General features: G+C 33.9%; 1 protein-coding gene and 3 long non-coding RNA genes across 4 annotated transcripts; all 4 read left to right on the top strand.

Annotated features, from left to right (window-relative positions):
• The first annotated feature begins 1,424 nt into the window (after positions 1 to 1,424).
• Positions 1,425 to 2,436, top strand: LOC135145907 (uncharacterized). The gene is made up of 3 exons (XR_010283617.1): positions 1,425 to 1,499; positions 1,556 to 1,826; positions 1,880 to 2,436. It is a non-coding gene; the product is annotated as an uncharacterized LOC135145907 (long non-coding RNA).
• A 9,678-nt stretch (positions 2,437 to 12,114) lies between these two features.
• Positions 12,115 to 12,625, top strand: LOC135145894 (uncharacterized). Its single transcript, XR_010283613.1, has 3 exons — positions 12,115 to 12,212; positions 12,269 to 12,452; positions 12,511 to 12,625. It is a non-coding gene; the product is annotated as an uncharacterized LOC135145894 (long non-coding RNA).
• Positions 12,626 to 12,846: 221 nt separating this feature from the next.
• LOC135145899 (uncharacterized) lies at positions 12,847 to 15,796 on the top strand. The gene is made up of 10 exons (XM_064078018.1): positions 12,847 to 12,911; positions 12,964 to 13,145; positions 13,203 to 13,341; positions 13,391 to 13,465; positions 13,513 to 14,340; positions 14,414 to 14,560; positions 14,615 to 14,790; positions 14,845 to 14,985; positions 15,035 to 15,609; positions 15,666 to 15,796. Exons 1-10 carry the CDS (start codon positions 12,908 to 12,910, stop codon positions 15,778 to 15,780), a joined length of 2,382 nt encoding a protein of 793 aa, XP_063934088.1. The 5' UTR covers positions 12,847 to 12,907; the 3' UTR covers positions 15,781 to 15,796.
• A 9,117-nt stretch (positions 15,797 to 24,913) lies between these two features.
• Positions 24,914 to 25,615, top strand: LOC135145892 (uncharacterized). The gene is made up of 3 exons (XR_010283611.1): positions 24,914 to 25,242; positions 25,313 to 25,461; positions 25,520 to 25,615. It is a non-coding gene; the product is annotated as an uncharacterized LOC135145892 (long non-coding RNA).
• The last annotated feature ends 17 nt before the right edge of the window (positions 25,616 to 25,632 follow it).

Genomic DNA, 25,632 nt, shown 5'->3' with positions numbered 1-25,632 from the left:
GCATCTTTGTAGTACCAAAGAAAAGGAAAAGACTTATTATGATCATTAAAAGGGATTTTGATAGTTTTGATAATTTGTTACTTGTGTAAATTCCATTTTAAGAGTCATTTTCAATTGTACATCGTTTGACAGCTTCATTAAAAGTCCTTCCGAACCATCAAATGGCCAGCTAGTGCTTGTGGGCGAAAATAACTTACTTGAACACAAAAGTTTTCTTATAACATTGTATTATATAAAATTTAAAGGCTAACCCTACAAATAGAGGCTAATAGCAAATTCAACTTAAATGTCGATAAAAAACACGTTTTTGGCTATATAACTTTTCTGGATAAGCCTAACAGAAAGTTTCGATTGCATTAAGCTCATATGGTTGGAAACAGGACATAATGGAACTGACTATTAAAGAAATTGTTGTGTTGGATATTACAGTCATAATGCCTTTACGAATAATTAATGCAATGGATAAAAAAATTACATCCTGGTCTCATGAATGCCGCTTTAAAAGGTGAACAAACACGTGCTTTGCCGACGGAAGTGCCTGTGGAACAGATATCTGACTATTTTCAATTCCTAAAAAATTTAAATAGCTCCCAAAGGCAAAGAGACTTCTTTGTAGACAAAGTAATAATATTTAAGCCTCTAAATTTTTTAGGGAAGCTGTTAAGAAGGTTCTTTGCCTGGTGCTGAGGCCTGAACAAAACAGCTCAAACCTTCAACTTATAAAAGGACCACCAGGAACTAGAAAGGTAGTGTTCTTGCCCAAACTGAGTTTACACGGCACTACTCAAGTATTTTATTATGTTTAGACTGCCACTATTCCAACTTTACCGAAGTGTTTACTGACTGTTGAAAACATCCGTATATTAGTGACAGCGCCTACGAATTGTGCCATTTGTGAGCTTGTCAGGATGCTCCTTTCTGTAGTAGATCAGCATCCAAAATTGTTTTGTCGACAATATCCGATGTTCTACTTGTCGGCTGCGAAAGGAAACTAACCAACGAAAAATGTAACTTAGGAATATATTTTCTTCTGGCTTATTTGTTAATATAACCTCACTTCCGTAGGGGTGCATTCTTTATTACTAGATAATAGATTAAAATTACTGACCCTTTCTCTGGACCATTCTGCTAAGTTCATTGAGACTCTTGAACACACTACAAGAAAATGTTATAACGACTTACCATAAACGTATAAAATAAGAAGGGCTTAACGAAGGTTAACTATTCAAAGCAACATTTAACTTTTCAACCAGTTCTTATATTTCGCTTAATAATATAGAAGAAAAAAAACATATAAAAAAAGAAGAGTTTAACGAAGGTTGACCACTAAAATAGTTAACTTTTACACCAGTACTTATATTTCGCTTAATAATATAGAAAAAAACTGCTGCAGGATGTATTCAAAATAAAGTTTGAAAAGCTTTTAAAAAAAATCTATCTCTCAGTTTTGAAAGGTTTTGGGTGAAAGTGTTTTACTACACTCGGAAAGTTACTAAATGGTCTCTTTATTAAAATATTACTTCAAACTTTTTAGTACCTATATACGTTAATATAGAACTGCAAGTTGTGTGTAGTATCCTACCTAAACGCTTGTTTCGCTCGACATTTAGCGATAAATCTATGTCTCCTAAAAATCTTGATGAACACGTTTCAATTCTTACTAGTATGAAAGACAACTTGCAATCACAACGGACTCTCAACGCGTCTAAAGCTCTTTTACTTTCCACCGTGTTGGGATACATAAAAGTAAAGTCAAAATTAAGTATCAAAGACAAAGCCCTTTTCAATTTCTACTAAAGTAGTTTTTTCGACAGTTAGCGTGGCAGGTATATTAAGTTTAGTCCCGAGTCTTATAATTACTTACAAACTCTTGTTATAGGAAGAAATATATGTGAACTCGGTCTTCCTTTCCATGTTGCCATTGTAGATGAAGCCACGCCAGTTCTTGAGCCTGAAATAGCTATAATTTTATCTCAGTGTTACCTTAAGTCCCTGGTTTTAGTAGGTATGCCACGCATTAAAGTAACTGATGAGATTACAGTGAAAGTGGTTACTCTCAAATGCTTTCTTTTGTTATTTTTTTACATGCATGATTAGGCAATGAGGATCAGTTGCCGCCACTTGTATTTTCTAATAAACTTAAAAGTCTTGACTACCTTGGCATGTTCCAAAGACTTATTTTACTCGGCTATCCTTGTTCCCGCCTCGGCGTCCAGAACCGTATGCACCCAAAAATAAGCAAATGGCCGTGCAAGACTTTTTACAAAGGTAAATTAAAGGTAAAATTCTATATTATTAAATACTGAGTTTTTATTATTAATTTAAATATGAGAAGATGGCGTAATTGTTCTCTCAGGCCTGTATTTAAGTCTATCAAACAATAAGATTCGAAATATTATGGTCTACAATATGGAGCTTAGTAGTCCCGAGACGGTTAATAAGGTTTAAATAACAATGAAGAAGAAAAAGTTGTTAGGACGATTATAAAAACTTTATGTAATAGTATTGACAAAGATAATGATACCTATAACACATTTTTTTATTGCTTTTTTTAAACATAAGATAATAAAAGCAGTGGAGATAAGTTAATAAGGTCCATAGGAGTTATACCCCCTTACAAAGAACAAGTAAAAAAACTTAAAGGTTTGGATATTTTAAGGAATTGAAAGAAGTTAATAACAAAATTTTGATCCCCGTTAAGACAATAGACGGCTTTCAAGGTTAGGAATGCGACGCTATTATCATTACGATGGTATTCATTATAATGATTTGCCCTCACATGAGATTAGTATAGGAAACCCCAAAAGTAACCCAATTTTCAAAATCTTTATTAATACTATATTTACTGAAACACGCTTTGGTAGGTCCGCTCAAACACAAGAGGCGAAGTCAGATTTTTGGCCGATAAACATAGGCTTAACGTTGCTTTAACAAGAAGCAAGTACTATTTAATAATAGTTTGGAGTTTGGAGTTCCTCTCAAAACATTGTAAATTTAAGACAACTCTTGTTGTGAAATCGTAAGAATTTATTTATTTAGATTTATGGAAGAATCTTTTTGCTTGTATTTCAAGGAAAGGGAAGGTTATACCTTCGGCAATAAAAAAAAAGTTCACTCTCAAAAATAATGAACTAATTCCAAATGTATAATAATATGCTTTTGTATGCCTAAATTTTTTTCGGCTTTTTGTACATAATAATAAAGCTTACAAGCTTACTACTTTCTCTATTCATTTCTTATTGTTAAAGCAAAAGCTTTTTAACCTTCTGTAAGCTAGAAACTTAACTTATAATTGTTCTTAGATAGTAGCTTTTATATAGCATTATTAAATTTATAGAGATCATAATTCTTGGTAAAGTGGGCATAATAGTTGCGGGAAAGTATTAAAAAATTGCCTTGAAGATTAATATACATATATTTAGTTTATACAAGTCAAAGGAAAACCTATTCCTAAATTTTTACCGGAAGTAGTATATATTTTGTAACAAAAATTTAAAATAATGTTCGCCAAGAAATTATTTTCTTTTAATTTGTAAACGAGGGCTGCTCGCGTAATATATATAGTACCTAGGTCTATATAGGGACTATACTAAAAAAAACAGTGCAGTCACGCACCAGAGGCCGGACAGGAAGAATGCAACTGCCACCAGCGCCCCAAGAACGGAGCAATAGTCCGAGGTAAACATCACTCATCATGAAGCTCTAATTGTCAACGCTTTCTTCGCAACTAATCGCTACGAGACAAGAGAGTGATGCATAATTTAACTGATTTTGTTAACGATTTAATAGTGAATGCGTTAACTACACCAGCTCTCTAGGCACATCACGAAGGAACGCTTCAGAGGGCAATGATACTCAACGCGAAGCTTTCATAACAAGTTTAAATAGTCGACTAATTGCGTGTTATGTTAAAGTAATATACCCAACAATCGCCCCAAACAAGTCTAGCTACCGAAGCTGAATGAACAAGTTATAGCAATAATGCATGATCGAGTGTTACGGGGAAGATTTCACATGCAATGGACTAAGCCTGCTGTGAATTTTTACCATTTTTAAGAGCAACTGTTTCCGGCTGTACGTCACGAAACTCTAGAACTCTCTCAGGCAAAGTGCTGCCCTTAGCCCAGAGCAATCTACAAGAAGGTACCATAATCACGTTTCCTCAGGTTTCATGGTTAATTAGCAAATCGTGTCAAAATAATGTTAAAGTTGATAGTTTTGTGGTTTACAGTAACATTCAAGTTGACTCCCTTGGAAAGCAGAGGGTGACACGACCCACAAATTGTTATACCTCCGTTCGCTCGCTGTTCCACCTTAGGTTGCCTTTCAAGCACCGTAGTAGACCCTAGCCAACATGTGCCGCTAGGACCAGCACTGAAGCGAGGCGCGAATTTAATATACAGGCGCGATCTTTTTCATGCGCTTTTACGATGACACTCCTGGGGACGGAACCTGAATCCTTAGGTGCGCAAAGTGCTTACATCTAGGACAACAGTCACAAGATAAAGCAAACAGTCAGAGCCAAAACAAATCGCTAAACGAAATTTACCGCCAAGTAGCCGACCTACACAGTTGCCAATGTGAATTAACCACAGAGGACTTACTTTCTGTGATCAGAGCACTAGAATGGTTCCTTGCGCCAGACGAGCTTTTAAAATAAAAAAATATATCTTAAAAAAAAAAGATGATATATAAGCGTTGGTACAAGCGTTAGCAACGAGAGACGAAAAAACGCATCTCTCTTGTGTACGGTCGATTCTTATGCTTAATTATTCTAGTAAAATACACTGAATCGAAAAGGTTTAAAAAAATGTGTCATTAGATATAAAACTAGTGCAAACAGCACTAAAATTAAGTCAAATAAATTATATACTAGTAAATTGTACTGCAACAATTGTAAACTTGTATGTCAACGTTCGCAATTCATATATTTTACGACACAAACTTTATTGTATCTATAATATGAAGGGAGCACTAATTTTTGAGCGCCGTCAATAACGCTAATGAAGACGCAATAAATGGAAGCAATGCTACTACGTAGGTTACACCTACATCTACTTAATAAAAAAGGGTTTTAGGTTCGAGTGCGAAGCGTCTTTAAACTTTACTTCCTAACGTTGAACCATTTATGAAACTTCTATTACCTTGTATAATTTCAGATAATTTTATCACCTAATTTTACTACTAGGGGGTGTTAGAACTTTATGGCCCTTCTTCCCAGACTTTTAGAGCGAGTCAATTAATAAAAGGCCACTAAACATGCTCTTACTTTGGAAACGGTTTAAGGAACATATAAGGACTCCTTAGGCTTTAGAGCTAGGCCTTGGTTAACTCAAAATTTTTTTTTTTCCTTTAGCTAATTGCATTAAACACAGGTTATCATATACTTTTAGAAGACGCGACTCGAACACGGCTTTAGAACAAGAGCCAGGTAAAGCCCAACTAGTTTAGCACCATCTCATCTATAATCACTGCTAATAAATTTTTAATCTAAGAATAGTTGATCCATTTGGTCTCCAAGATAGAAAAGCACGTCATAAGCTTTTTTTCCCTCAAAAGATTAATTTAAGTTAGTAGATATAACGATATTGACTACTAATCTATTGTAAAGCTATCACTCTGGATGTTTGGTTTAATGTTACCGTCTTGGTAAGTGCAAGGGCCTTAGCAGTAGGTAAATAGTATATAACTAGTCAAGTTAAAAACATTTCTACCGTAGTACGTTAAAGGGTTCACTAATATTATGATAAAAATGTTCCATAAAGTGCTATAGAAGCTGCTTAGCCAAAGATACAAAGACCAAGTTTCACATTACACGCATGATAGCTTATTAACTCGGTAGTGGCGCGTTCTTGTCATAACTACTAGCACCAAGGCAAATTAGTCAATCTACGAGAATTTGCCTAGTAAGTGAATACATTGTACTATACGGCCTTACTGAGAACAATTTAGACTCCTAAAGAGCGCCAGTAGAACGAAGATAATTATTTGCAGATAGAAGCTAAAGTTTCAACTGATATAGATAATGACCGTCAACTAAAGCCTTTAAGTGTTCATTAATCGTGCTATCTTTACTTAGGCTATTTATCAATTTATATCTTAGGGTTATTGATGTATTTGATTATCTCCAATAATACTTTAAGGAATCCTCTAGTAAGTTTGTAAGAGAACTTATAGATTGATTTTACTATGCTCTATATCTATTCTCTAAAATTAGTTAATATAGAAACCAAAATGATTACTACATAACTCCCGCCATATTCATAATGAATGTTCTGTAACTGACCCATGTATAATAAAAGGATAACTCAAGTCTAGTTGTTGTTTGAGATAACAACATTAGATGCCAATACATCTGTTAGAACTAGCTCTAATGTCGATATATTATATACAAAGATAAAGCTACCTCAATGCACTCGAATAAAGTTTAAGATTATTAATAGTTTCTATCTCCCCGAAGTTCTAAAAAGGGAGTTAATCAGCCTAACATGAATGAAATAGCAAAGGTTCTCCTTTAATAGAACAAAACTAACTAACACTCTAGAAAGGATAACGAGATTACCTTACCAAAGTAGGAGGAAATAAGAGAATGGAATTAAATTAAATCCTTTAACCTTTTGGGTCTTAGGAAAGGAAGGCACGGTCTCTGAGAAGGTCAGAAATTAGGCCGCCCTTAGGGTCTAACAGCGTAAATTGGATTTAATTTAGTTTACTTTTTTCGTTCTATTTTAATGCTAAATCTCTGGTTTCACCAGTTTTTTGCTGACAATCCTTGTTATAAAGGAATTTACTTCAAAGATCCTGCTACTAGTTTAACTGAAGGGTTAATTCTCTTTCATGATAAGACTTTAATTGTAAGAAAGTACTCATCTTCCAACCAAGATTACTTCTCATGGAAAGAACTTAAGGATACGTTTACAGCCCTTGCTTGAGTTGGGTTAGCGCATCTCCTTCAGCTTCATAAGATCTACTTTACTAAGCGAGTTAAACTTAAACTGTTTTAGGGGCTTAGTACACAAACACTTCACTTGAGATTACTCTGAAGTTAAATCAGGACTTACTTGGTCTAACTTTCCTCAAACTTTGATAAGCTCTTAGTTAACGATGCAACCTTTAGAGCCAGTCAGCTTTCTTTTAACGATAAAAATCTACTAACTCTTTGGTTGACTTACTTTAAGAATAGTAACCCTGAGATCTCCGCATGCAGAGTGGTTCGAGCTTTCCACTAATGAAACGCATTTTTTTATGCACAATCATTGCCTGACCTTACCTGCTGTATTTGTACCTTCCCGGGGTGAATACTTACCTAATTAACCAATTTATTTCCTTTCTTGGTTTTAAGCTCAGCTCCTGTTTCTTATGGTACTTCTACTCGAGGATACCGTCGTTACCTCCTGGAAGACAATCTGGTATATGGACCCTTATCATACGGGTTTTGCTTTCTATTATCATAAGTTACTAATTTTATTGAAATCTTTCAAGGGTTGTCCGAGTTCGGCTTAGTATCTCTTATTGAACGTGACAATAAAAAATACTTTACTTATCCTGATAATAGTTTAACTGCCAAGATGATACTCTCTGGCAGAATTCAGGTATGACTTATCTGGGGCTAGGTTTAACAGTAAAAAAATTTATTACATATGAGTATTTCTTAAATCTTAGCCACGTTATTCACTCTCTTAGCTATACAAAGGCTTCAGGAATCCTACATTTTCAAAATAAAAATCTAACTAATTATGAAAAAAAAAACTTAATTAAATTATAGCAGGCGGTATACTAGCTCCTGCGGAGGGTTAGCCTGGACTCACAGAGGACTACTTCCTCTAGCTAAAGGTAATAGGCACATTGACATCGCAAATTATGTCTACCCTTCATAAAATAAGATTTTAACCAACTTTGGTTCCATTAATATCCCTTTACTAAAGCTAGAAACTAAAATCTGGGTAAAAATTTCTCATTTATTAAGCAATTCTCTAAAAGATCAAACTGTTGTTAAAATATTTGAAGATAATATTCAATTTAGGGACTCCTTGCCTAGTAATCTACTCCATTCTCTGAATTTAGGTTGACTTAAAGCCCTAACTTGAAAAATTTTACTACAAATAAGGGTATATGCTAAAATATAATATTAAGGTTAATTTAACTGCTAATAGAATATAATATAGCTAAATCTTTAAATCGAGTTTAGTTGATTGAATGATTTACATTGTAAAAAAAAAGATGGCAATATTTTGTTAATAAAAATAGTTGTAGCTAACATTTTTTAGACGCTACTAGCAGGAGTAATCTTGATTAAATTAGCTAAATTATACCAAAATAAACCAGATTCCTAAATTGTGCAATAAATAAAATAATATTTCACAGTGAATTTTTACTTTGTGGCTAAAGTTCTAAGACAATAAGCAATGATTAACTTTAAAAAATGTCATCGAAGCTCCAAGTACTAATTTTTTTTACATTATACTTTGTTTTAAAAATAAATAACCAAGGTTATCTTACCGCCTGTTTACTCGTGCTTTAGTGGAAGATTAAAAAGTAGGCTTGAGTACTCTCTACTACTCTTGGCACTTACCTATAAAAAACATCTTTTATTGTCTTAATTATTATCTTGATGCTTACATGGGCTTTTTTTATGAAATTATTACCAAGAGCTTATTGACATTTTAGCCAAAAAGAAATTGGTTACTAGCATGGTAAATTTATCCTAAAGAACGTTAAGCGTATTGGATTAAAGTAACTTTTTTTATATACTGCGCTATTTTTACTCGAATGCAATTGTCATAACTGCTGGGTTATAAGCGTAAACTCAACAACATATGCTACATGACAAACCGTTGTTGCCTTGATCTATAATAACGGTCTTTAATAACTGTGCTTTAACATACAAACTAATCTAAAAAAGTAACATTTTCTAAAAATGTAATATGAAGGTAGTTTTCCCCTAGTTAAGTGTTTTTATTGTAAACAGACGAATTGTATGATAGTGAGGTGGTAGAATAAAATAACCTAGTAAATCCTATTAGTTCGCTAAGTCTGCACAAATCTACTAACCTAGTTAATTAACTTGGTTCACTTTAACATGGTTAATTAGAACCCTTTCATGCTGGACATCATGTGGACAATATTAATGATAAGCAGTCCAACCCTAGTTTAAGGTGGGAACAATTCGTTTTATCCTGTAAGCTTCTTACTATACTACCCAAGTTTTCAAGAGGTAAAGACAGATATGACTATTATCTCCTGTTAGATAAAACTTTTGGCTTGATCTTAGGTCTGTTTTATTGACGAGTAATGTTAGGGCTCTTGATCTAAGCTAGGTTTCGTACCCTACAACTTATTAAAATTAACCAACAAATTTCAGAAGGTCTTCTTTAAACAGACAATATAAAATATAAGAAAAAAACTACAAATACCTTCTTTGAACAGCACAAACAACTACAGCACTATTTTTGTTTATTTTAAGGCTTACCTGTATGAAATACCGCTAAACTTATTAAAACGAGCTAGACCCAGAAGGTGCCATTATCTTTTATCCTTTCAGGGGGGTACCATAATCTAATTATGTTTACTTTACACTTAATTATCTTGGATTCTAGTAGAATTATATAGTTATGAACACGATTTTGGACCTGTAGTTGGTCCTTTGGAAACAGCTGTGCATGATTTAGTGTTATTTTACACTATAATTAGGCACCTTGTTTGATCCGTACTAAGAGAGATGTTTTTTTTTCCGTCTCTCATTGCTTGCGACCGTCCTTGCATGCTACTTTCACATGTTTAACTTGAACTTTGTGCGGAGACTCTCATGCAACTTTTGTCGTCGCTGCGACCACAGCGAGGTTAGAGTCGGCTATCCTTTAAAGATCCCATTGGGGCAGCTGTGCAGGTTGGTGCTATTAATGGTAGCTTTAGACGCTCTTTGTGCCTTCGTTGGCTTGAAACTAACTTATGAGCCTTCGCGATTGCAGTGTACATTCTTCATAAAGGCGAGGAATGCTTTTTATCCCTGGATGCCTATCGTACAGTGCTTGTAACTGACAAGCCTATATATAAAATTCGCGTATGTCGTCCCTCTTAGTCCTGGTGGCTGCATAATGGCTACGCTCTAATGCAGTGGCAAGGTTTCCATGCGAAGGCAGAACTGTCACATCAAAGTAAATTTATCTTGATCGTGTCACGTCGCCCTCTACTGTTGAACAGGTTTACGAAAGAACTTTGACTAATGCTGCTCAATGAAGTTCCGTAATAGTTATCATCCTCTCACCGTGACTATGGTATCTTCCTGATCAGGCTTTGGATCATTAGCGCTATATTACTTCGGAGAGCCGCAAGTTGTGTGGCGCAACGTATGGAAAGTTATACTCTTAAACTTGGTAAAAACGGAGGTAATAAGGTCTTGAGGCAGGTTCTATCTTAACTTATCTTTGGATGCAAAAACTTGTGGTGTTCGCTGCATCTTGATTGCTGATTAAACTTTTTTCATTCACGGATTGAGCCTGGTTGCTTTAACATAATAATAAACAAAGAGATCACTACTCTTTATAATTGTTATGCAAGCTTCGCGTTGAATACTGGCATTGCCTTCTGATGCGAAATACTCATTCGTCGCCTCATCAGATCATGGAAAGCCCTAGGTGAGATCTTGGGTGTATACATGCCAACTCATGCAAGATACTATTGTCAACCAGCGATTAATTGCGGACGAAGGCGTGGGCAAAAATAAGAACTACATGAGTAATGGCAGCTAGTGCTATGCTCTGTTCGGAGCCGCTGGTTATATTCTTACCTTTGATCCGCCTGTGTGGAATGGTACGTACTGTCCGCTTTAGTACGGTAGATATGGCTTGTTACTAATAGTGCCAGTAACTAGTATTATATATATCCAGCGGATCCTTACATTAGCTTTTAAGCTGTTCTTCAATTCTAATTTTCTATATATAATTTCTTTGCTATCTAACAACAGTATAAATTTTCTTTTGCTAAAATTAGTTAACGGGTCAAGAACGGTAAGAATGTATAGAATACTATTAGGCAAAGATAACTTATCAGATGAGTTATTTATTTAGCAAAATGTAAAAGGTTTAGTAGCCTTTATTCAGAAATGTCTTTCTTAAACACTTCAAAATATTTTTTTTTTATTTCAAGCTAGAGTATATTATCCCATTAAAAAAACACAAAATGGCCTATATCATGGTAATTTGCTGTCCAAGACACCCAATAAAAGTTAAAAGAACAAGCAATAAATTATGTCTGTTATACAAATATCACGAAACTTTACTTAAAGTTCAAATACCACTTAAGTTAAAAACTTTTAATAAAATAAAAAAAAATCTAAAAAATTTACGTAGAGATAACGCAGTTACTGTAATATTCTGTGTTTTCTTTCTAATTTCACGGAAGTTTGTATTAAACAAAATAATTTGATATCGGAAATAAGTGCACAGTGTGGTGAGGCGGCCACCTTATTGTGCACGTGGCCTCTTGGATCCTTTAAACATTCTTTTTCCCTTTAGTGTAGTTATGGTAAGTAATGGAGAAAGAAAATGACAATCTACTGGAATTATTATCCTTTATATCCTCTAACTGTTTTGAGGACTCTGTACCTTCCATTATTAAAATTTTACGACAGTTAAAAAAATTTCAGTTAACCCAGGTTGCATTGCTTAAGCGCTTCTATAAAAGATAATATAGTTTACATATTATTGATCACTTGTTTGCTTTAAGTAAAAGTATAAATTTTGATAGTTTATTTTTAACTATTTACTCAGGAAAGTTCGAATTTTGAAGTTTTACTCTATTGCCTTAATCGTCTGGTTCGTGGACTTTCTACAGATCTCCATTCAGTCCGGCACTGGTTATTTATTAAGATAACTAAACTAAATTCTTTTACAATTCTTTTTTAGTTTCGTTATTGTTTTGACAGAATTTCTTTCAAACTTTCCTGATATCAGTACATCGAGATATTTAGAACTTCTTGATAGAAAGATAGAAGTTTTAGGTTAACAAGAGCTCTACTGCCCGCCTTTTTTTTATTCTTACTATGCATAGGAAAACTAAAAGGTTATGAAAAGCGTTATTTCTATCTCGGAAGAATTTTCGGCCTTGCTGCTTTGTTACGTTCCAGCAGACTTAATTATCTCCATCAAGAATCGTTATGTTCTGTTTTCAATCAACTTTTAAGTATTGCACAGAAAAAGTCATATATGGCTGAGGTTACTTCGATCTTCATTCTGAAGATCATAATTCCATTTAAAAATATTATTAATAGATTTCGTATTCCATCATAATTGATAGTTTGAGTAGAGCTGAGGGGAAAACTTTTACAAACTGTTTAATACCTATAATAAGAGAATCTTTTTCTGAATCGTTTCTAAACTGGTCTCCTGAAATATTTGCTCTAGCATTAGCTCTACAGGCAAAATTAAAGGACAACGAGCTGAAGATTATTTTCGGTGCTACAGCGAATGATTTTTCATTTTTCATTTTTAAGTTCGTCTACGTTTTATAAAGGCGAAGATTTTTTAATCTTCCAAAGAAAAAAATGTTCCGCGATGAAAACGATTCTTCTCTCGTGTTGTGAAATTGATAAATCTTTGCATATCGCTTGGCAGCAAGTTTTACTTTACTTTGATAATAACAAGTTCGGCTGTCTAAAATTTTTTAAAATTTTTTGGAATGTCGTTGTTAGTCAAGTTTTCCTACTGTCTAAAGTTTTTTTTTCTAATTTTCTTTTTTTTAGGTGGACAACGGTCTCTTTCTTTCCACCCACCACAGGAAATTCGTTGGCTTTCAAGTCGCTGAAAAAGTTATTAATTTTCTTATTTCTGCTAATCACAAAGAAGAACATAGTAATCTTCTGGAACATTTGCTTTCAGCTAATTTACTGAAGTGTCTGATAAGCAGCTTGATGGGTGACGCATCTATCATCACTCTCTATTTATAATTTAAAAGTACTCTGCGCAGACCAGTCTGCCGTCCTTTACAACGCAGCTCGGCATCTAGTGCAAGTGCTGGTTAATGTCCCTTCGTACTGCGCACTTCCCTGCATCCGCCGATTTTTGGGGCCTCACGGGCATTTCTACTTTGACGAAGTCACTAAGACAACTACTGTGCAACAGCTGCTTTTAAAGTTGGATATTTCTTCGGTACGCCTCGTGGCTTGATTAGGCTACTTTGCCTTCTCTATTTTATGTTTAATGCAGCTGGAAAGTTATTTGGATTTTCTGTTTACTTCTTTTATAAGAGTGGAAGGAATTGAAAGTTTGACCGGTGAAAAAAACAGCCGCTTAGTGGCTAGTAAAGCATTTTTATCTCGGCGTTCTACTATTAAAAAGATGAGAGGTTTCAATAATAGTTATCGTCACTTTATTTTTTAATTATGTTTTTCTAGGCCTGCTTAGCCTTCCTTTAACTGTTCAAAAAGAAGTTATAATTGGGAAAGTAGTCAAATTTTTATCGCTTTACGGTGATGTTTTTATTAAATTTTGAAAAACTCTATTTAATTGTGTTTAGGAAATTTTACTGTGAACGGTAAAGAACCATCTCTTGAAACACTCTTCCCGTCTGAAACTTACGTGGCTGCCCCCATCCCTCCTCTCTGCTCAGAGACACGATTTCTTTGCCAATCCCTGGCGGCCTACATTTTCTCCAACGTTAGCGCTTGGCTACATCGGCCTTCTAAGCGTAACACCAAGCAAAAAAGCACGGCTGGCAGCTTTGAGCATTTCTCTGAATTGCTGCTTGTCGAACATTTTCGCTTTAACAAGCAGCTCTTCCTTCTTTCTTTGCGGCGGCATAGCGCAGTAGCTTCTTTGCTAGACGACCAGTTTGCTACGTTATTCCAATCGGCCCTAGAGCTGGAGCACAAACTTTTCGTTCGCCAGAGCTTAGATTCTGCACTTTCGAAGCGCTTTCGGGGCCTTTACCTACTATTATTGCACTGCGGAGTTTTGATGCTGCAAGAACCCCACGAATACGCTGGCATTGTCAGTGACCTGCTTAAATGTAACGAGAAATTCACTACTGAAGATGATGCTGCTGGTCCTGGTGCCGCTGGTGTCGTAGTGGACATCATTCTATCACTGCTGGCGAGGCCTGCAGTATGCATACGGCCTCTCTGCTTGGAAGTGTTTTGCTGTATCTCCCCCTTCCTTGATGGTGAGAGCCTTTTGCATGTCGTTGAAGTACTAGAAGTGGACGAGAAGACTTTTGTTAATTCGCGTCTGCAAACGAGCGATATTGAGCAGGAGGAAAGTGAAGAAGATAACCTGTGTTATGAAAGGGGAGTAGAAGAAGTGGATACGGTCAGAGAGCATTCACAGGAAACTGCACAGGAAGAAAGTTTTTAATTATTCTTTTTTTTTTTCCTTTTTTTTAATTTCATGACGCTCAGTTTTCTTTTTTTTTTATAAAGTGCCCGACTTGACTGATGAGCAAATGGCTCAGTTTGATGGGGCGCTTTCTCTTATATTCAAACAACGCAAAGAAATTCAACAGCGTAAAAAGGAGACCGCCGCTCTATACGCTCATCTTCAGCTCCGCGTAGTAGAACTTTTGAATGGTTTTCTTTTTTTTAGAAGCACTGTAATAGCTAACTATATTTGTTTTTGTCAAGTATACCTTCAGGCACAGCCAACCAACCCCCTATTGCTGAGGCTCATTGCTCCCTTGTTAGTGGGGTTTCGCATGTGTACTAAGAAGACTACTGGACAAGCTAATCATCTCGCTAGCCTTATACTTCTCTTGCTGAAAAAGTTGTTTAGAAGTAAAAAGGAAGCTTTAATTATGATGGTGCAATTTTTTGCTCTGCTATGATTTGATTATTTTATTTTACTTTGAGTGAAGGCGAAGGGAGCAAGTGAAGAAATTGTGTCTACGCTGAAGCGTGTTGTTACTCTTTTTGATAAAACTAGCGAAGCGCGAGTGACTGGGCCCTCGTTGGAGGCGATCCGCTTTTTGCTCGACCTAGCAAAGGAGCATTCGCAGGTTAAAAAATCATTGCTTGTTTGTGATTCACTGCTTACACTTACTTTAGTGGCCTGCTAAGTTTGCTACCGATTTAACTGTTTTATATGGTGTTGCACTTAAAGATTTTGCTGGCAAGAGATCTACTCTATATAATTCAAAATTCTTTGAACAGTATATTTCCCAGTGCCCCGAATTTTCGGTGTCATTTCTTTATTCTTGCGTGGATTCTTTAAAAATTTCCAGAAACAATTACTCTTCTGTTCGTATTTTGGAGTTTATTAGGGCTTTGCTAAACAAAAAAAGCAAATTAAAGCGTTCTCTTGTTGAAAATGGCATTAGTAGCCACTGTGCTTCTCTTCTTGGTGGATTAACCGACTTTATAAGCAGTTTTACTAGTAACTTTTTTCCAGAATCGAAGCCGCCTCAAAAGAAATATCAAGCCAATCTTAAGTATTTCAGTTTATATTTAAATCATCTCCTTTCCATCTTGCAGCATTTGAAAAACTTAAAAGCATTTGAGAGTTGCAAGGATATTATTATAGAACGGCTTATGACCAAAATACAGTTCATTTCCGATTCTTACTTTTGCAGAGACAAACCCAACGTTTCTACTCTTTGTCGTCAGATTAAAACAATACTGTGGTTAGTTTTTCTATTTTGTTTATTTTATAAATAACAATTTAATTTTTTTTTTCCAGTGATGTGAGTTGTGTTAAAAGGGCCAACGTTCACTCTGCTTCTGGTAAGAGAAAAAAGTTAACTACAGATATCAACACACAACTTGCGCTTGCAAAAAGGAAATTATCGAATTAGGAAAGAAAGTAAAGATTTCCATCAGTTTTATTAGAAGCTTAAGCGAATTGGATAGCTTGTTTATATGATATCATATAAAATATAAAAAGCTGTCTTTATTTTGTTGGTTTCTGCCATTGTGGGACATTCTGATTATTACTTAATTAATTTTCATGGGAAGATTAGTTAGTGCAGAATTTTTAAGTAAAATAACTATGACTACTTCGTTTTTGAAGTAAAAAGTATTACTTTTAAGCTTTTTGTATTTTTACTATGTAGTTGGAGATGTTTTATTTTACAAAGGGCAATCTTAGAGTTCTATCTTTCAGTATTGTTATAAAACAATTTTTTTGGTTAATTTATACAACGTTAATTAACGTGTTGCAATTATATCTTAATTTTCGCATTAAGTTCTGACGTAAAGTTTTCATTAAGGAGATGGGATTTCTTTAATAAAGTACGGTTATATCTTTTAATAACAAAGAATATTATATAACTAGCACACTAACTGGTAGGGTCATAAAAGTTGGTTATTGCAATAAAAACTAACTCCGCAGACTTTTAAACAATTTATTTTTTCTATTATTCAATAATTAAATTCTTACGCTCCACTGTATATCAGTAAAAGTATTTTTAACGATTATGAGGTGCCTCATTAATAATTTGAAGTAAAGTAAACCCTCTTAACTGCTTTATAATTTATGTTAAAAACATTTAAGCCATTAGTCGTTAACTTTCTTATTAATTGATCTACAAATTATTGGTTAAAAGCCCAAAGGTTGTGAGATCTTTAGGGTATAGGTTGTTAAATTGTTATTTTGTGAACGAAAGGAAGAATTTAAACTTCGGGGCCAATTATGTTTTACAGTAATGAAAAAAACGAAAATGGACAATATATTGGGCTTTACGTGCGCAATACACGATGCCCTTGCTACTCCGAGTTTTTCTGGGGGTTAATTTAGTGAAGGCCTTTGTAATGTTTTCTACTAAAGATGTCCTAGTATAGAAGTACTTTTATTCCGCTTCTGTTTATAGTAGGTCGAAAAAGTATTAAAGTTATAGGACCAACTTAAAAGTTAAAGAAGCCATGGATACTGGCACTGTTGTACAGTAAAAATGCACAATAGTATTATAAGGTTTTAGTGGATAGTATTTAACCTTTTTGGTTTACCATGTATTTTTGTAGTTTCTTAAACAAAAACATGTAAAAGTTCTGTTCAATTGATTGATTGGTAGAGGTTGTCCATTTTGTTCATTTGAAAGTTATTTATCATTTGAGCCTCCACTTCTTCTACCCCTTGGAATGGGCTTAGTTACCAGCAGACGATTAATATCGTCGGTTATGGAGGTACATGGCTTCGGAGAACGTTAAATAGAGCCTAGCTGGGAGACATGGTGAAAACAGTCGTTACGCACAAAACACACCGCATAGCCATGACACCAAGTAGACTGTTTTTTGATGCGCTTGACCGGTCATCCGGTGTCTGTGTTAAAGACTAGGCTGTTGAATTCAAATAGGCTCCACTTATCATGAATATCCTGCCAAAACTTCCATTAATAGAAGTCCTGTTTATACTATTATAAACTAGCACTTAATTCGGTATAAGCACAGAACAACTAGAGGTAATATATTACGTCAGCAACACAATATGGAAGAAGAAGAGTGTGTGATTTTACTTACGGGCTTTGGTAATAACCAATACTTATGTGAAAGAAACATATTATTAATAGTCTGCCTATAAAAACTATGCTAATAATATCACATGGTGTTTAACTAGTTTTTAACCTATAAATCTAGGGCCTTTTGACCCACATTCGCTTAATTTATCCTCAAAAATAGCTGAAGAATTAGACGGTGCACAGTTTTTAACTATCAACAGTTTTCAAAATTCTAATTCACAGGAAGAAGCTACCCTCAAAGCTAAAGTTCATACGACAGTAATCCCCGTTTGCTATCAAAAAGCAAAGAAAGTAGTCTTAAAATTACTGGAAAGTTACTTACAAGAGTCCAACGAAGAGCTCTGCTGTAAAGTAAAATGAATATAAGTTTTAACACTTCTTATGTTTACCAACATTTAAATTTTTTATATGTCAGAAATCAAAAAAGTTAAAAGCGTTTATTTTGCTTGGTATTCATCCAGGCAAGGAAATAAAATTAGAAACTCGAGCAAAGAATGGGGTACACCTCTATCTCTCACCTTGTCATATACTGCATTTATAATTTATTTTAAAGGGCGTAAAAAGGCGCGATATTGAAGATTATAGGCCAATCAATGATTATTGTATAGAAGGTGCTGAAGATGAGTTGGTAACAACGTTGGACTTAAACTCAATATGTGATTCTTTAAAAAAGGAAAATTACAATGTTACAATTTCAGGCAATTCATCTTAGGTGTCTTACGATATATATTAATTTAATAATTACAGATGATGCAGGAAATTTTTTATGCAACTATACCTATTTTATAACCCAGTACTATATCAAAAGTAAAAGTAAAAAGGATGCCCAAACTAGAATCCCTTCTTTATTTGTCCACATTCCTTGCGACGAGGTAACATATAGCCTTCAGGAACTACGTCGAGCGGTTCAAGTCATTATCGAGAATGTATTAAAACAAGTTTGCGAACTAGAAGCAAACGAGCATAATAAATAGTGAGGGACAAGTCTAAAACTAGATGTTCAAATTAAATTTCTAATAAACTCATAATCTTTTAAGTTTTCTGCTTCTCTGTTACAAAGTCGACAATCTCTCTCTAGAGCACGAATACTCCGTAATATTTCTCTCTTCGGAAAAGAGTAGCAAAGAACAGAACTTGCAAGTTGCAAATGCTCAGGCTCTTTGCTTAAGTTACCCTTTTTTTTAAAACTTTTCAAGTGCCGAAGAATTCGCAGGTACTCTTTGGCGGGCGATTTTAAAGTGTCGATAAACTCCGTTGAAATTTTGTTATAAAACATTTTTGCAAGAGATTGATCGCCTTTATTTTCTGCGCAGCAGGTGAGTATATAGTTGGCAAAGTCGTTGACTTCAAAACCTAATTCAATTAACTTTTCATATGTTTCAAAACACTTTTTATATTGCGTGGAAATAAAATAAGAGTACACAAGAGCCACATAGGAATCTATTTAATATAATAAATATAAAATTACACAGAATTTAAACTTAAAAATAAAACAAAATAATAAAAGTCAATAACCTGCGTTATAAACTATTGGAGGTTCTAGCTCTAACTTATTCATATACTCAAAAAGTCTTTTAAAACAAAGTACATCACCACAATTAGCTAACACCATCAAACACTCATTTATGGCGTCCATTCTTTCTGTACAGTAATCAGAAGAGAGGAGGAGAGGTAATATAAGATCGAGAGCAATACGTCTATGAGTGTTTTTATTACAAGCTACGCTTAAGTAGAGTAAGGATGTGGCGTTAATTGATATCTTTTTGGCTTTCATATGTTCAAAGTAGTGAAGGGAAGCTGGTACATCATAATTAATAGCGCAACAAAAAAGAACAGCATTGTAGGCTTCGGTGGTGTGCAAATGTGTTTTAGGAGGATTATTAAACCCAGTTATGTTTTTCCAGTTTATAAATTTAGAAGTTTGTGGATTGCCAAGTAGAGAAGTTAAAGACGAAGAAGCTTCATTTTTTTCAGTACACGTAGAAAGCAATTCTTGAGTTAAGTTATTGATGTCGACAGATGAAATTTTAGCGTCGAATTCCAACTTTGAAAAGTTTTTTTTAGCTAGAATAGATGGATAAACCGAGAAGATCCAATGTGTAAAGCGGGGATCAATTCTAGCAGAGGAATAAAGAGCGTAAGTGAAGGATTTCTGGGTCATTTGGAAGTCATTTTCCTTTAGAAACTCTATTAACTCGTTTTTATTACTCAGCAAAGGTTTACTAAATATACTTTGAACTTTTCTCCATAAAAGGTTTAACTTATATACAGAGTATATATAAGTGTGAAACTGTAAAAAAAAGTGCTGATAAAGCGTTCTGCTTATGAAAACTCTTAAATATAGCATAACGATATAATAACGAAACTTTTCCTAATTAATAGTTAAATAGATAAGTATTTATAATTAAATATGTATAGTAAACCATTTACTAATTACAAACAATTGCACAAAGAAGAAATGAGAGCTGCAATATTACTTTACTTTCCTGTAGCTCATGAAGGACAAGCACGTGTTTAAGTACTTGTACTTGTTGAGTAAACTTGGAGTTCCTTAAATCTTTTGCTGGCAAAATACCGCAAAATTTATATCGCCAGTTCACTTACTCACACAGAGGTTAAATTTTTCTCAGCCATAGATATACTGCTTATTGGCCAACCCATCTTTGTTGGTGGGTCTATATTAAATAATAAACTAACTTGTGCACTTTCATAATTAAAACTTGTTTACCATTACGTATCACAAGGATGCTATTGAGGGTTTTATAAGGGTTTTTGTAGCAGTTAAGTTAATTCCTTCTATAATGTAGAAACTTAACCCGGATACGGTTTTAAGCGAATTATTTTAGATTATTTTCTTTAATAGTCCCTTTGATAATTTATTTGCATATATAATTCTTTTAAAAAAAATTATGAAGTGTTAAAGTAAATATATTAGAGATAAAAGGTTACTTTGTTTTTACAAAACAGATCGTAGTCATATTTTTATAGGACACTCCAGCTTAATTTTTTTATATTATAGAGTTTAGCGACTCAATTAGCTGAATTTATTTTTTTCTAAAACTACATTAGCTTTAAAAATCATTTGTTTTGTACTGAAAAATAATTGAAAAAATTGTGGCATATTTACGGTAAATATTTAATTCTTGACGACTTTAAATTTTGTGAATCGCCACTATTAAAATAATTATGATAATAAGCCTAACGGCACTTTCTTTAGAGTTTAGAGTTCATGACAGTTTTGTACAAGGAAGAGAATAAGAGAAACTTTTTATTTTCACCTATTAAACATATAGACTTGGAAAATTTTTTTCATGGCCTAAATAAAAATGAAGATTTTACCGAGAGCTTTTGTTCTTTGAAAAGCAGCGAAGATGAATGCATTGATACTGTCAGTAGTTCCTCATTATTAGAAAGTGAGGAGAAATTGCTGACCACAATGCTAACTCATTGGTATGGAAATTACGAGTTGCACTCCTCCTTTAATTACAATAAGGTGTTTGCATGTTAAAAAACTTTTTTTTCTCTTATAGAGTTTTTTCAATAAAAAGTGCACATTGTTAGGTATACCTGAAGGAGCCAAAAGCCGCGTTGAAACTCAAACCGTAATATATTTGCAGTTTAAAACTAACGATATTTTTAAAAAATGGTCATATATTGTCTTCCCTCATAACTCTACAGGAAAACTTCCCAAACTAAAAGTTAAGCATTTAATTATATACTATTTTTATTAGTTGTTTCTACATAGGTTTTTTAAAAAGATGATATAGGAAATCTCAGTTCAGTTTTCTCAAATTTTTTTAAGCAATTATGTAATATATTTATAAACGACATTTAAGAAAAATTAATTTACATGTTAAAACTTACACTGTATTCTCACAACGCGATTTTATAACTTTTAATAAAGTGTTAAATTTTTTTGGAACTACCAGTCAGTTACAAGTAACTAGGCAAGTTTGTCTCGATATGGTAATCTCGATAAGGTTGGTGAAAGCTCATCTCAAGGAAACCCATGACCACTCAGCTTAGCGTTTTTCTTGTTCTTCATATATTTAAGTTTTAAAGTATGGCCTTCAAAGAGATAATAATTTAAAATAAATGAAACTTCTAATAGAAGCAGCTTTTTTAATAACTGAAACGTATAGCGGTAATAACAGGAGATTCTCCCTTTATAACATAATCAATATTTTTGAAGTTTGATAAAGAATTTTGAAAAGTTTAGTGAGAATATAAATAAACTAACAGCTCTTTGTCTAGCTAAGTTTGGAACATTTAGCGGAGACAATATATCTAGAGGCTTTTGTTACCTGCGCTTCTGAACCCACCCGCAAAGTCCAAGTATGCGACGGCTGTGTTATAAGGGAAAGAAAAAGGTTAAGAAGAGCCAAAAGCCGAAGAAAATTAAAGAGTACAAATTTCATTCTGAAAAACTACTTCTATATATAAGAAAATAATTTTTTCATTAAAAAAAAGTTGATTCTCCGATTTCTGAAGAAGAAAGAGGAAGAATTATTATTTTTAATTGCAGACCTATTGAAGTTTTTAGTAATAATGAACACGTAATTCCTACTCGTATTACTTGTTATTGCAGACATCACAATGAACAGAGAGGATTTCGGTAAAAAGTAGAGTATATACAACTTTTTATCATCCAAAGTTTTTAATTTTAAACGTTTATACAAGAATTTACTTTGTCCTTAAAGATTGGAAAAAGAGAATTTTAGCCGCGACGTACTCTCCACCGCTTTTAATTACGTAGCTTTCAATTTTTAATAGTTTAGTCTATTTAAAAATCCCAAGAATGAAATTCGCTTAGAGATGACCATAAGACAAAAGCCAGTGGAAACAAAAAAAAATATCATAAAAAGGGTTTTTTAACTATACTTCTGCGATACTTACGCAGAAGGTAAAAACTTTGCTATTCAAGCTTAACAGGTGTTACGGATCTTCTAAGCAAACAAAGTATTTCAGAGTAAGAACTCAATTTTGCCAAGTTTAAAAGTTTAAATAAAAAGTTTAAGTTACTTTTAATTTCACTTAAACAGCTTTTCTTTATTTAATGAACCCTTGAAGGAAAAAATATATAACGAACGTTGGTTTAACGATGTGATAGGCTATGAAAATCCACTCTTATGCCCTCACTTACCCGAACCTTTTCCTCTAGAAGAAACGGTAATTGCTTTTCTTATAACTTTTTTATTGCCTTTGAATCCTCTGCTATAGAATTCAACATTTTCTAAATTCTCTCCGCTGGCGAAGGCGGCTATCACTGGTCAGGCTACCAAAGACGAAAGCCGCGCTGGTTGCACCTACGAGTACCTGTACGTCTCAGAGCGAAGAAAAAAAAAATCTGCTAGAGGAGTAAAGAAAAGAGTGCTCAACGCTGGCCCGGACATCCGCCTAATACCGGCTGAGGGGCCGGCCAAGGGAGGCTACCCGGTGGCTCTGGTCGGCTTCGACCTTCCCGGTAAATTCCGTCCGGTCCACAGCGCACGCAACTTCATTGCAAACTAATTTTTCTAAGAGTGCTTGGTGGAGTGCTGCATGTTCGGTGAGGAGCTGGTGCCGTGGGAAATTATTGGAGGCGATGTCCTCGTATGCATCGCGCCGGAAAGAAAATGCACTGGAGCAGTAGCAGTGGTCGTACGCTACTACTCCTGGCGGAACTCGCACTGTCCTTTGCAGTCGCCGCCAATTCTTTTTGTCTACACATGAAGTTCAAAGTATTTATTCCAACTCATTGGAGCATTTTAAGACTTCATGTTCATGTTCTCCGCTCAATTAAAAGCATTTAAAAGAAACATAACTTTTTATATATTCTATAAGATATACTTCATATTTTATTAAAATTACCCTGGCATACTTTAATACTTACTATAAAAGCAAAAGAAGAAGACGCAGAGTACTCGTGTGTTGCAAAGTAAGTGAAGGGGAATCTAGTTGAATATAATAAAAATCTAATCAATTTTAGATTTCCGGTTAAATCCTACCAATTCTAACTCTCGTAAAACTACAAGCTGTAGTTCCAGTTAATAAATGAGGAACTAAGCTATACTCACTTTTTGAAATTATCCATTTAAGTAAATTTAAAGGTTACTAGACAAATGCAGCAAATAAATTTAAGCAGTTGACTGCAATATTTAGTGGTTTTTGTTTCTATTAAGTTTAATTAATTTTAAGGGAGCCACACAAAACTCCTGTTTTTAAAAACTAAAGTTATATGATAAAACTTTTTGTATTGGTCACCAGAATTAGGAACGCTTCTCTTTTATAAATTGTTTTGTCTTATTCTCAATCCAACATAAGCAGGTCTTTTTCGCTGATTCTCTTGCGCCAGCTATTTAGAATACTTACGTATCACATCAAACATAGCATTAAGTGAGTATAAGTTCGCTTTCGTAAAAACTTTATGATAGTCTAAAAAGTTTTTGTATGCTAAAAAAAATATAAGGTTATTTATGGTATAACCTAGAATTTGCTACAAAACTTTTATTAAATTAGAACTAGTACTTGGTTTAGTGCTGGTTGCTTTTTCTAATCAGTTTATAAAAAAAATTTAAAGATAGAGAACGGCTCTTATGAAAAAAAAAAGATGTAGGAGTAACTTTTTAATACAAAAATAAGAAGCTGTAGAAAGTAAGATGCACTGGATTTTCGAATAACCTATAAAAGAAAGTTACTTTAAATAAGCTCACTTCATAATATAAGAAGTAGTGCTAAAAATGATTCAATTTTTTTTAATTTGATCGAAAAGAAAAGTTTATAAGCTAGCTGAAGACTACATTAAGCAATGAACAAAGTGTATTAAATAGTCTGTTATTTAAAAAGTAATATGACAACTCAGAATCTATAAATTGCATATAATAAGACTAACATACTATGTTGTACGAAGAACAACTTCATTACTTTAAAAGCTCGGAGATAATGTTTAATAACTTAATAAAAAATTACAAAAAACTTTTTCTTGACTTGTTACAAGGGCAGTTCTAGGCCTATAAAGATTTATTGTTTTTTAAACAATGCAGTGTGGTAGTTGCTTATAATGTTTATTCCCTTGAAGGTATGCTGCAAACCTTTTCTGGTTATTAAACACAGCTATGTTGTTTCTTTAATTAGTAGCAAAAAAACTTTGATGTCCTCCTGTATACAATATAATAATTTTTTGTTACCTAAAGCAATTAAATTCTCTTTACACTCAAGCTTGCAAGATAACTTTCGAGTAGGCGATTTAAACTCAACTCAATTAATATTGGCATGTTCTGTTTGTGGGATAGATAAGGAGAGCTTACAAAGAATATTTTTACTTAACATTAAAAAATTTAAAACTTTCAAACATTATGATTTTGTAGATAAAGCCGTGGATGGTCTTGTTAGTAGAGGTTTTAATTTACCCTTTGCGGTGGAAAACATATCTAGAGAGCTCGGTTCTACTCCATTTCGTTTCGGAGAAGATGCCTTTTTTTACTGCGAAAAAACAACTGCCCTTAATCCTTTAAAAAGTGAAAATTTATTCCCATCTCCTTACCAAACTTATGACTATATGGGCGTTGCCGACGGCGTTGGCGGCTGGCGCGACTCTGGCGTGGATCCTTCTATTTTTCCTTGGGCTTTAATGAACACTTGCACCTCAATTATATCCTCTTTGTCTAAAAAAGAATCTATTTTTATGCCTGTTAACTTATTGGACTTAGCTTTAAAAAAAGTAACGTTTCAAAAAAATTGTTAAAGCCGGAAGTAGTACAGTCTGTTTGGCTTTGTTTGATAGAGCTAAACGGTTATTGCACGGGGCTAACATAGGCGATTCAGGTTTGTTCTTTTTTTCTCCTTTACATTACTGGAACCTATAACTTTTATGTAACTTGCTGGAAATTATAAGGATTGTGTGTGGTGCGAAAAAATAAGATGATTTTTAAAACCTCTGGACAACAGCACTATTTTAACGCACCTTTTCAGGTGGGTGTGGTACCACCAAATCTCCTACAGGAATCTTTACTTAACAGTGCTAAAGATTCTGAAATATTTGAGGTTACATTATTAATAAGGTCTTTCAGTTGTTATTTCGTTAAAATAGTCATTACTGTAGATACCACTAGAGAAAGACGATTTTGTTATTTTGGCTACAGACGGAATTTTTGATAATCTTTTTGATCATGAAGTTGAAGAATGCATTAAAAAACATGGTGGAGAAGCAAGTGG

This window comes from Zophobas morio, unplaced genomic scaffold, assembly GCF_036711695.1.
Source record: "Zophobas morio isolate AGI-343-1 ecotype UQ-CSIRO unplaced genomic scaffold, CSIRO_AGI_Zmor_V1 ptg000201l, whole genome shotgun sequence".
In the NCBI taxonomy this organism is placed as follows: domain Eukaryota; kingdom Metazoa; phylum Arthropoda; class Insecta; order Coleoptera; family Tenebrionidae; genus Zophobas; species Zophobas morio.
This window is presented reverse-complemented; position numbering and strand designations above follow the sequence as displayed.

What these genes read in the sequence shown, in the direction of transcription:
- LOC135145899 (XM_064078018.1), top strand. An exon ending in TAAAGTTGGATATTTCTTCG is followed by an intron (nt 13,146 to 13,202) that starts GTACGCCTCGTG and finishes TGTTTAATGCAG; the next exon opens with CTGGAAAGTTATTTGGATTT. An exon ending in GGAAACTGCACAGGAAGAAA is followed by an intron (nt 14,341 to 14,413) that starts GTTTTTAATTAT and finishes TTTTTTATAAAG; the next exon opens with TGCCCGACTTGACTGATGAG.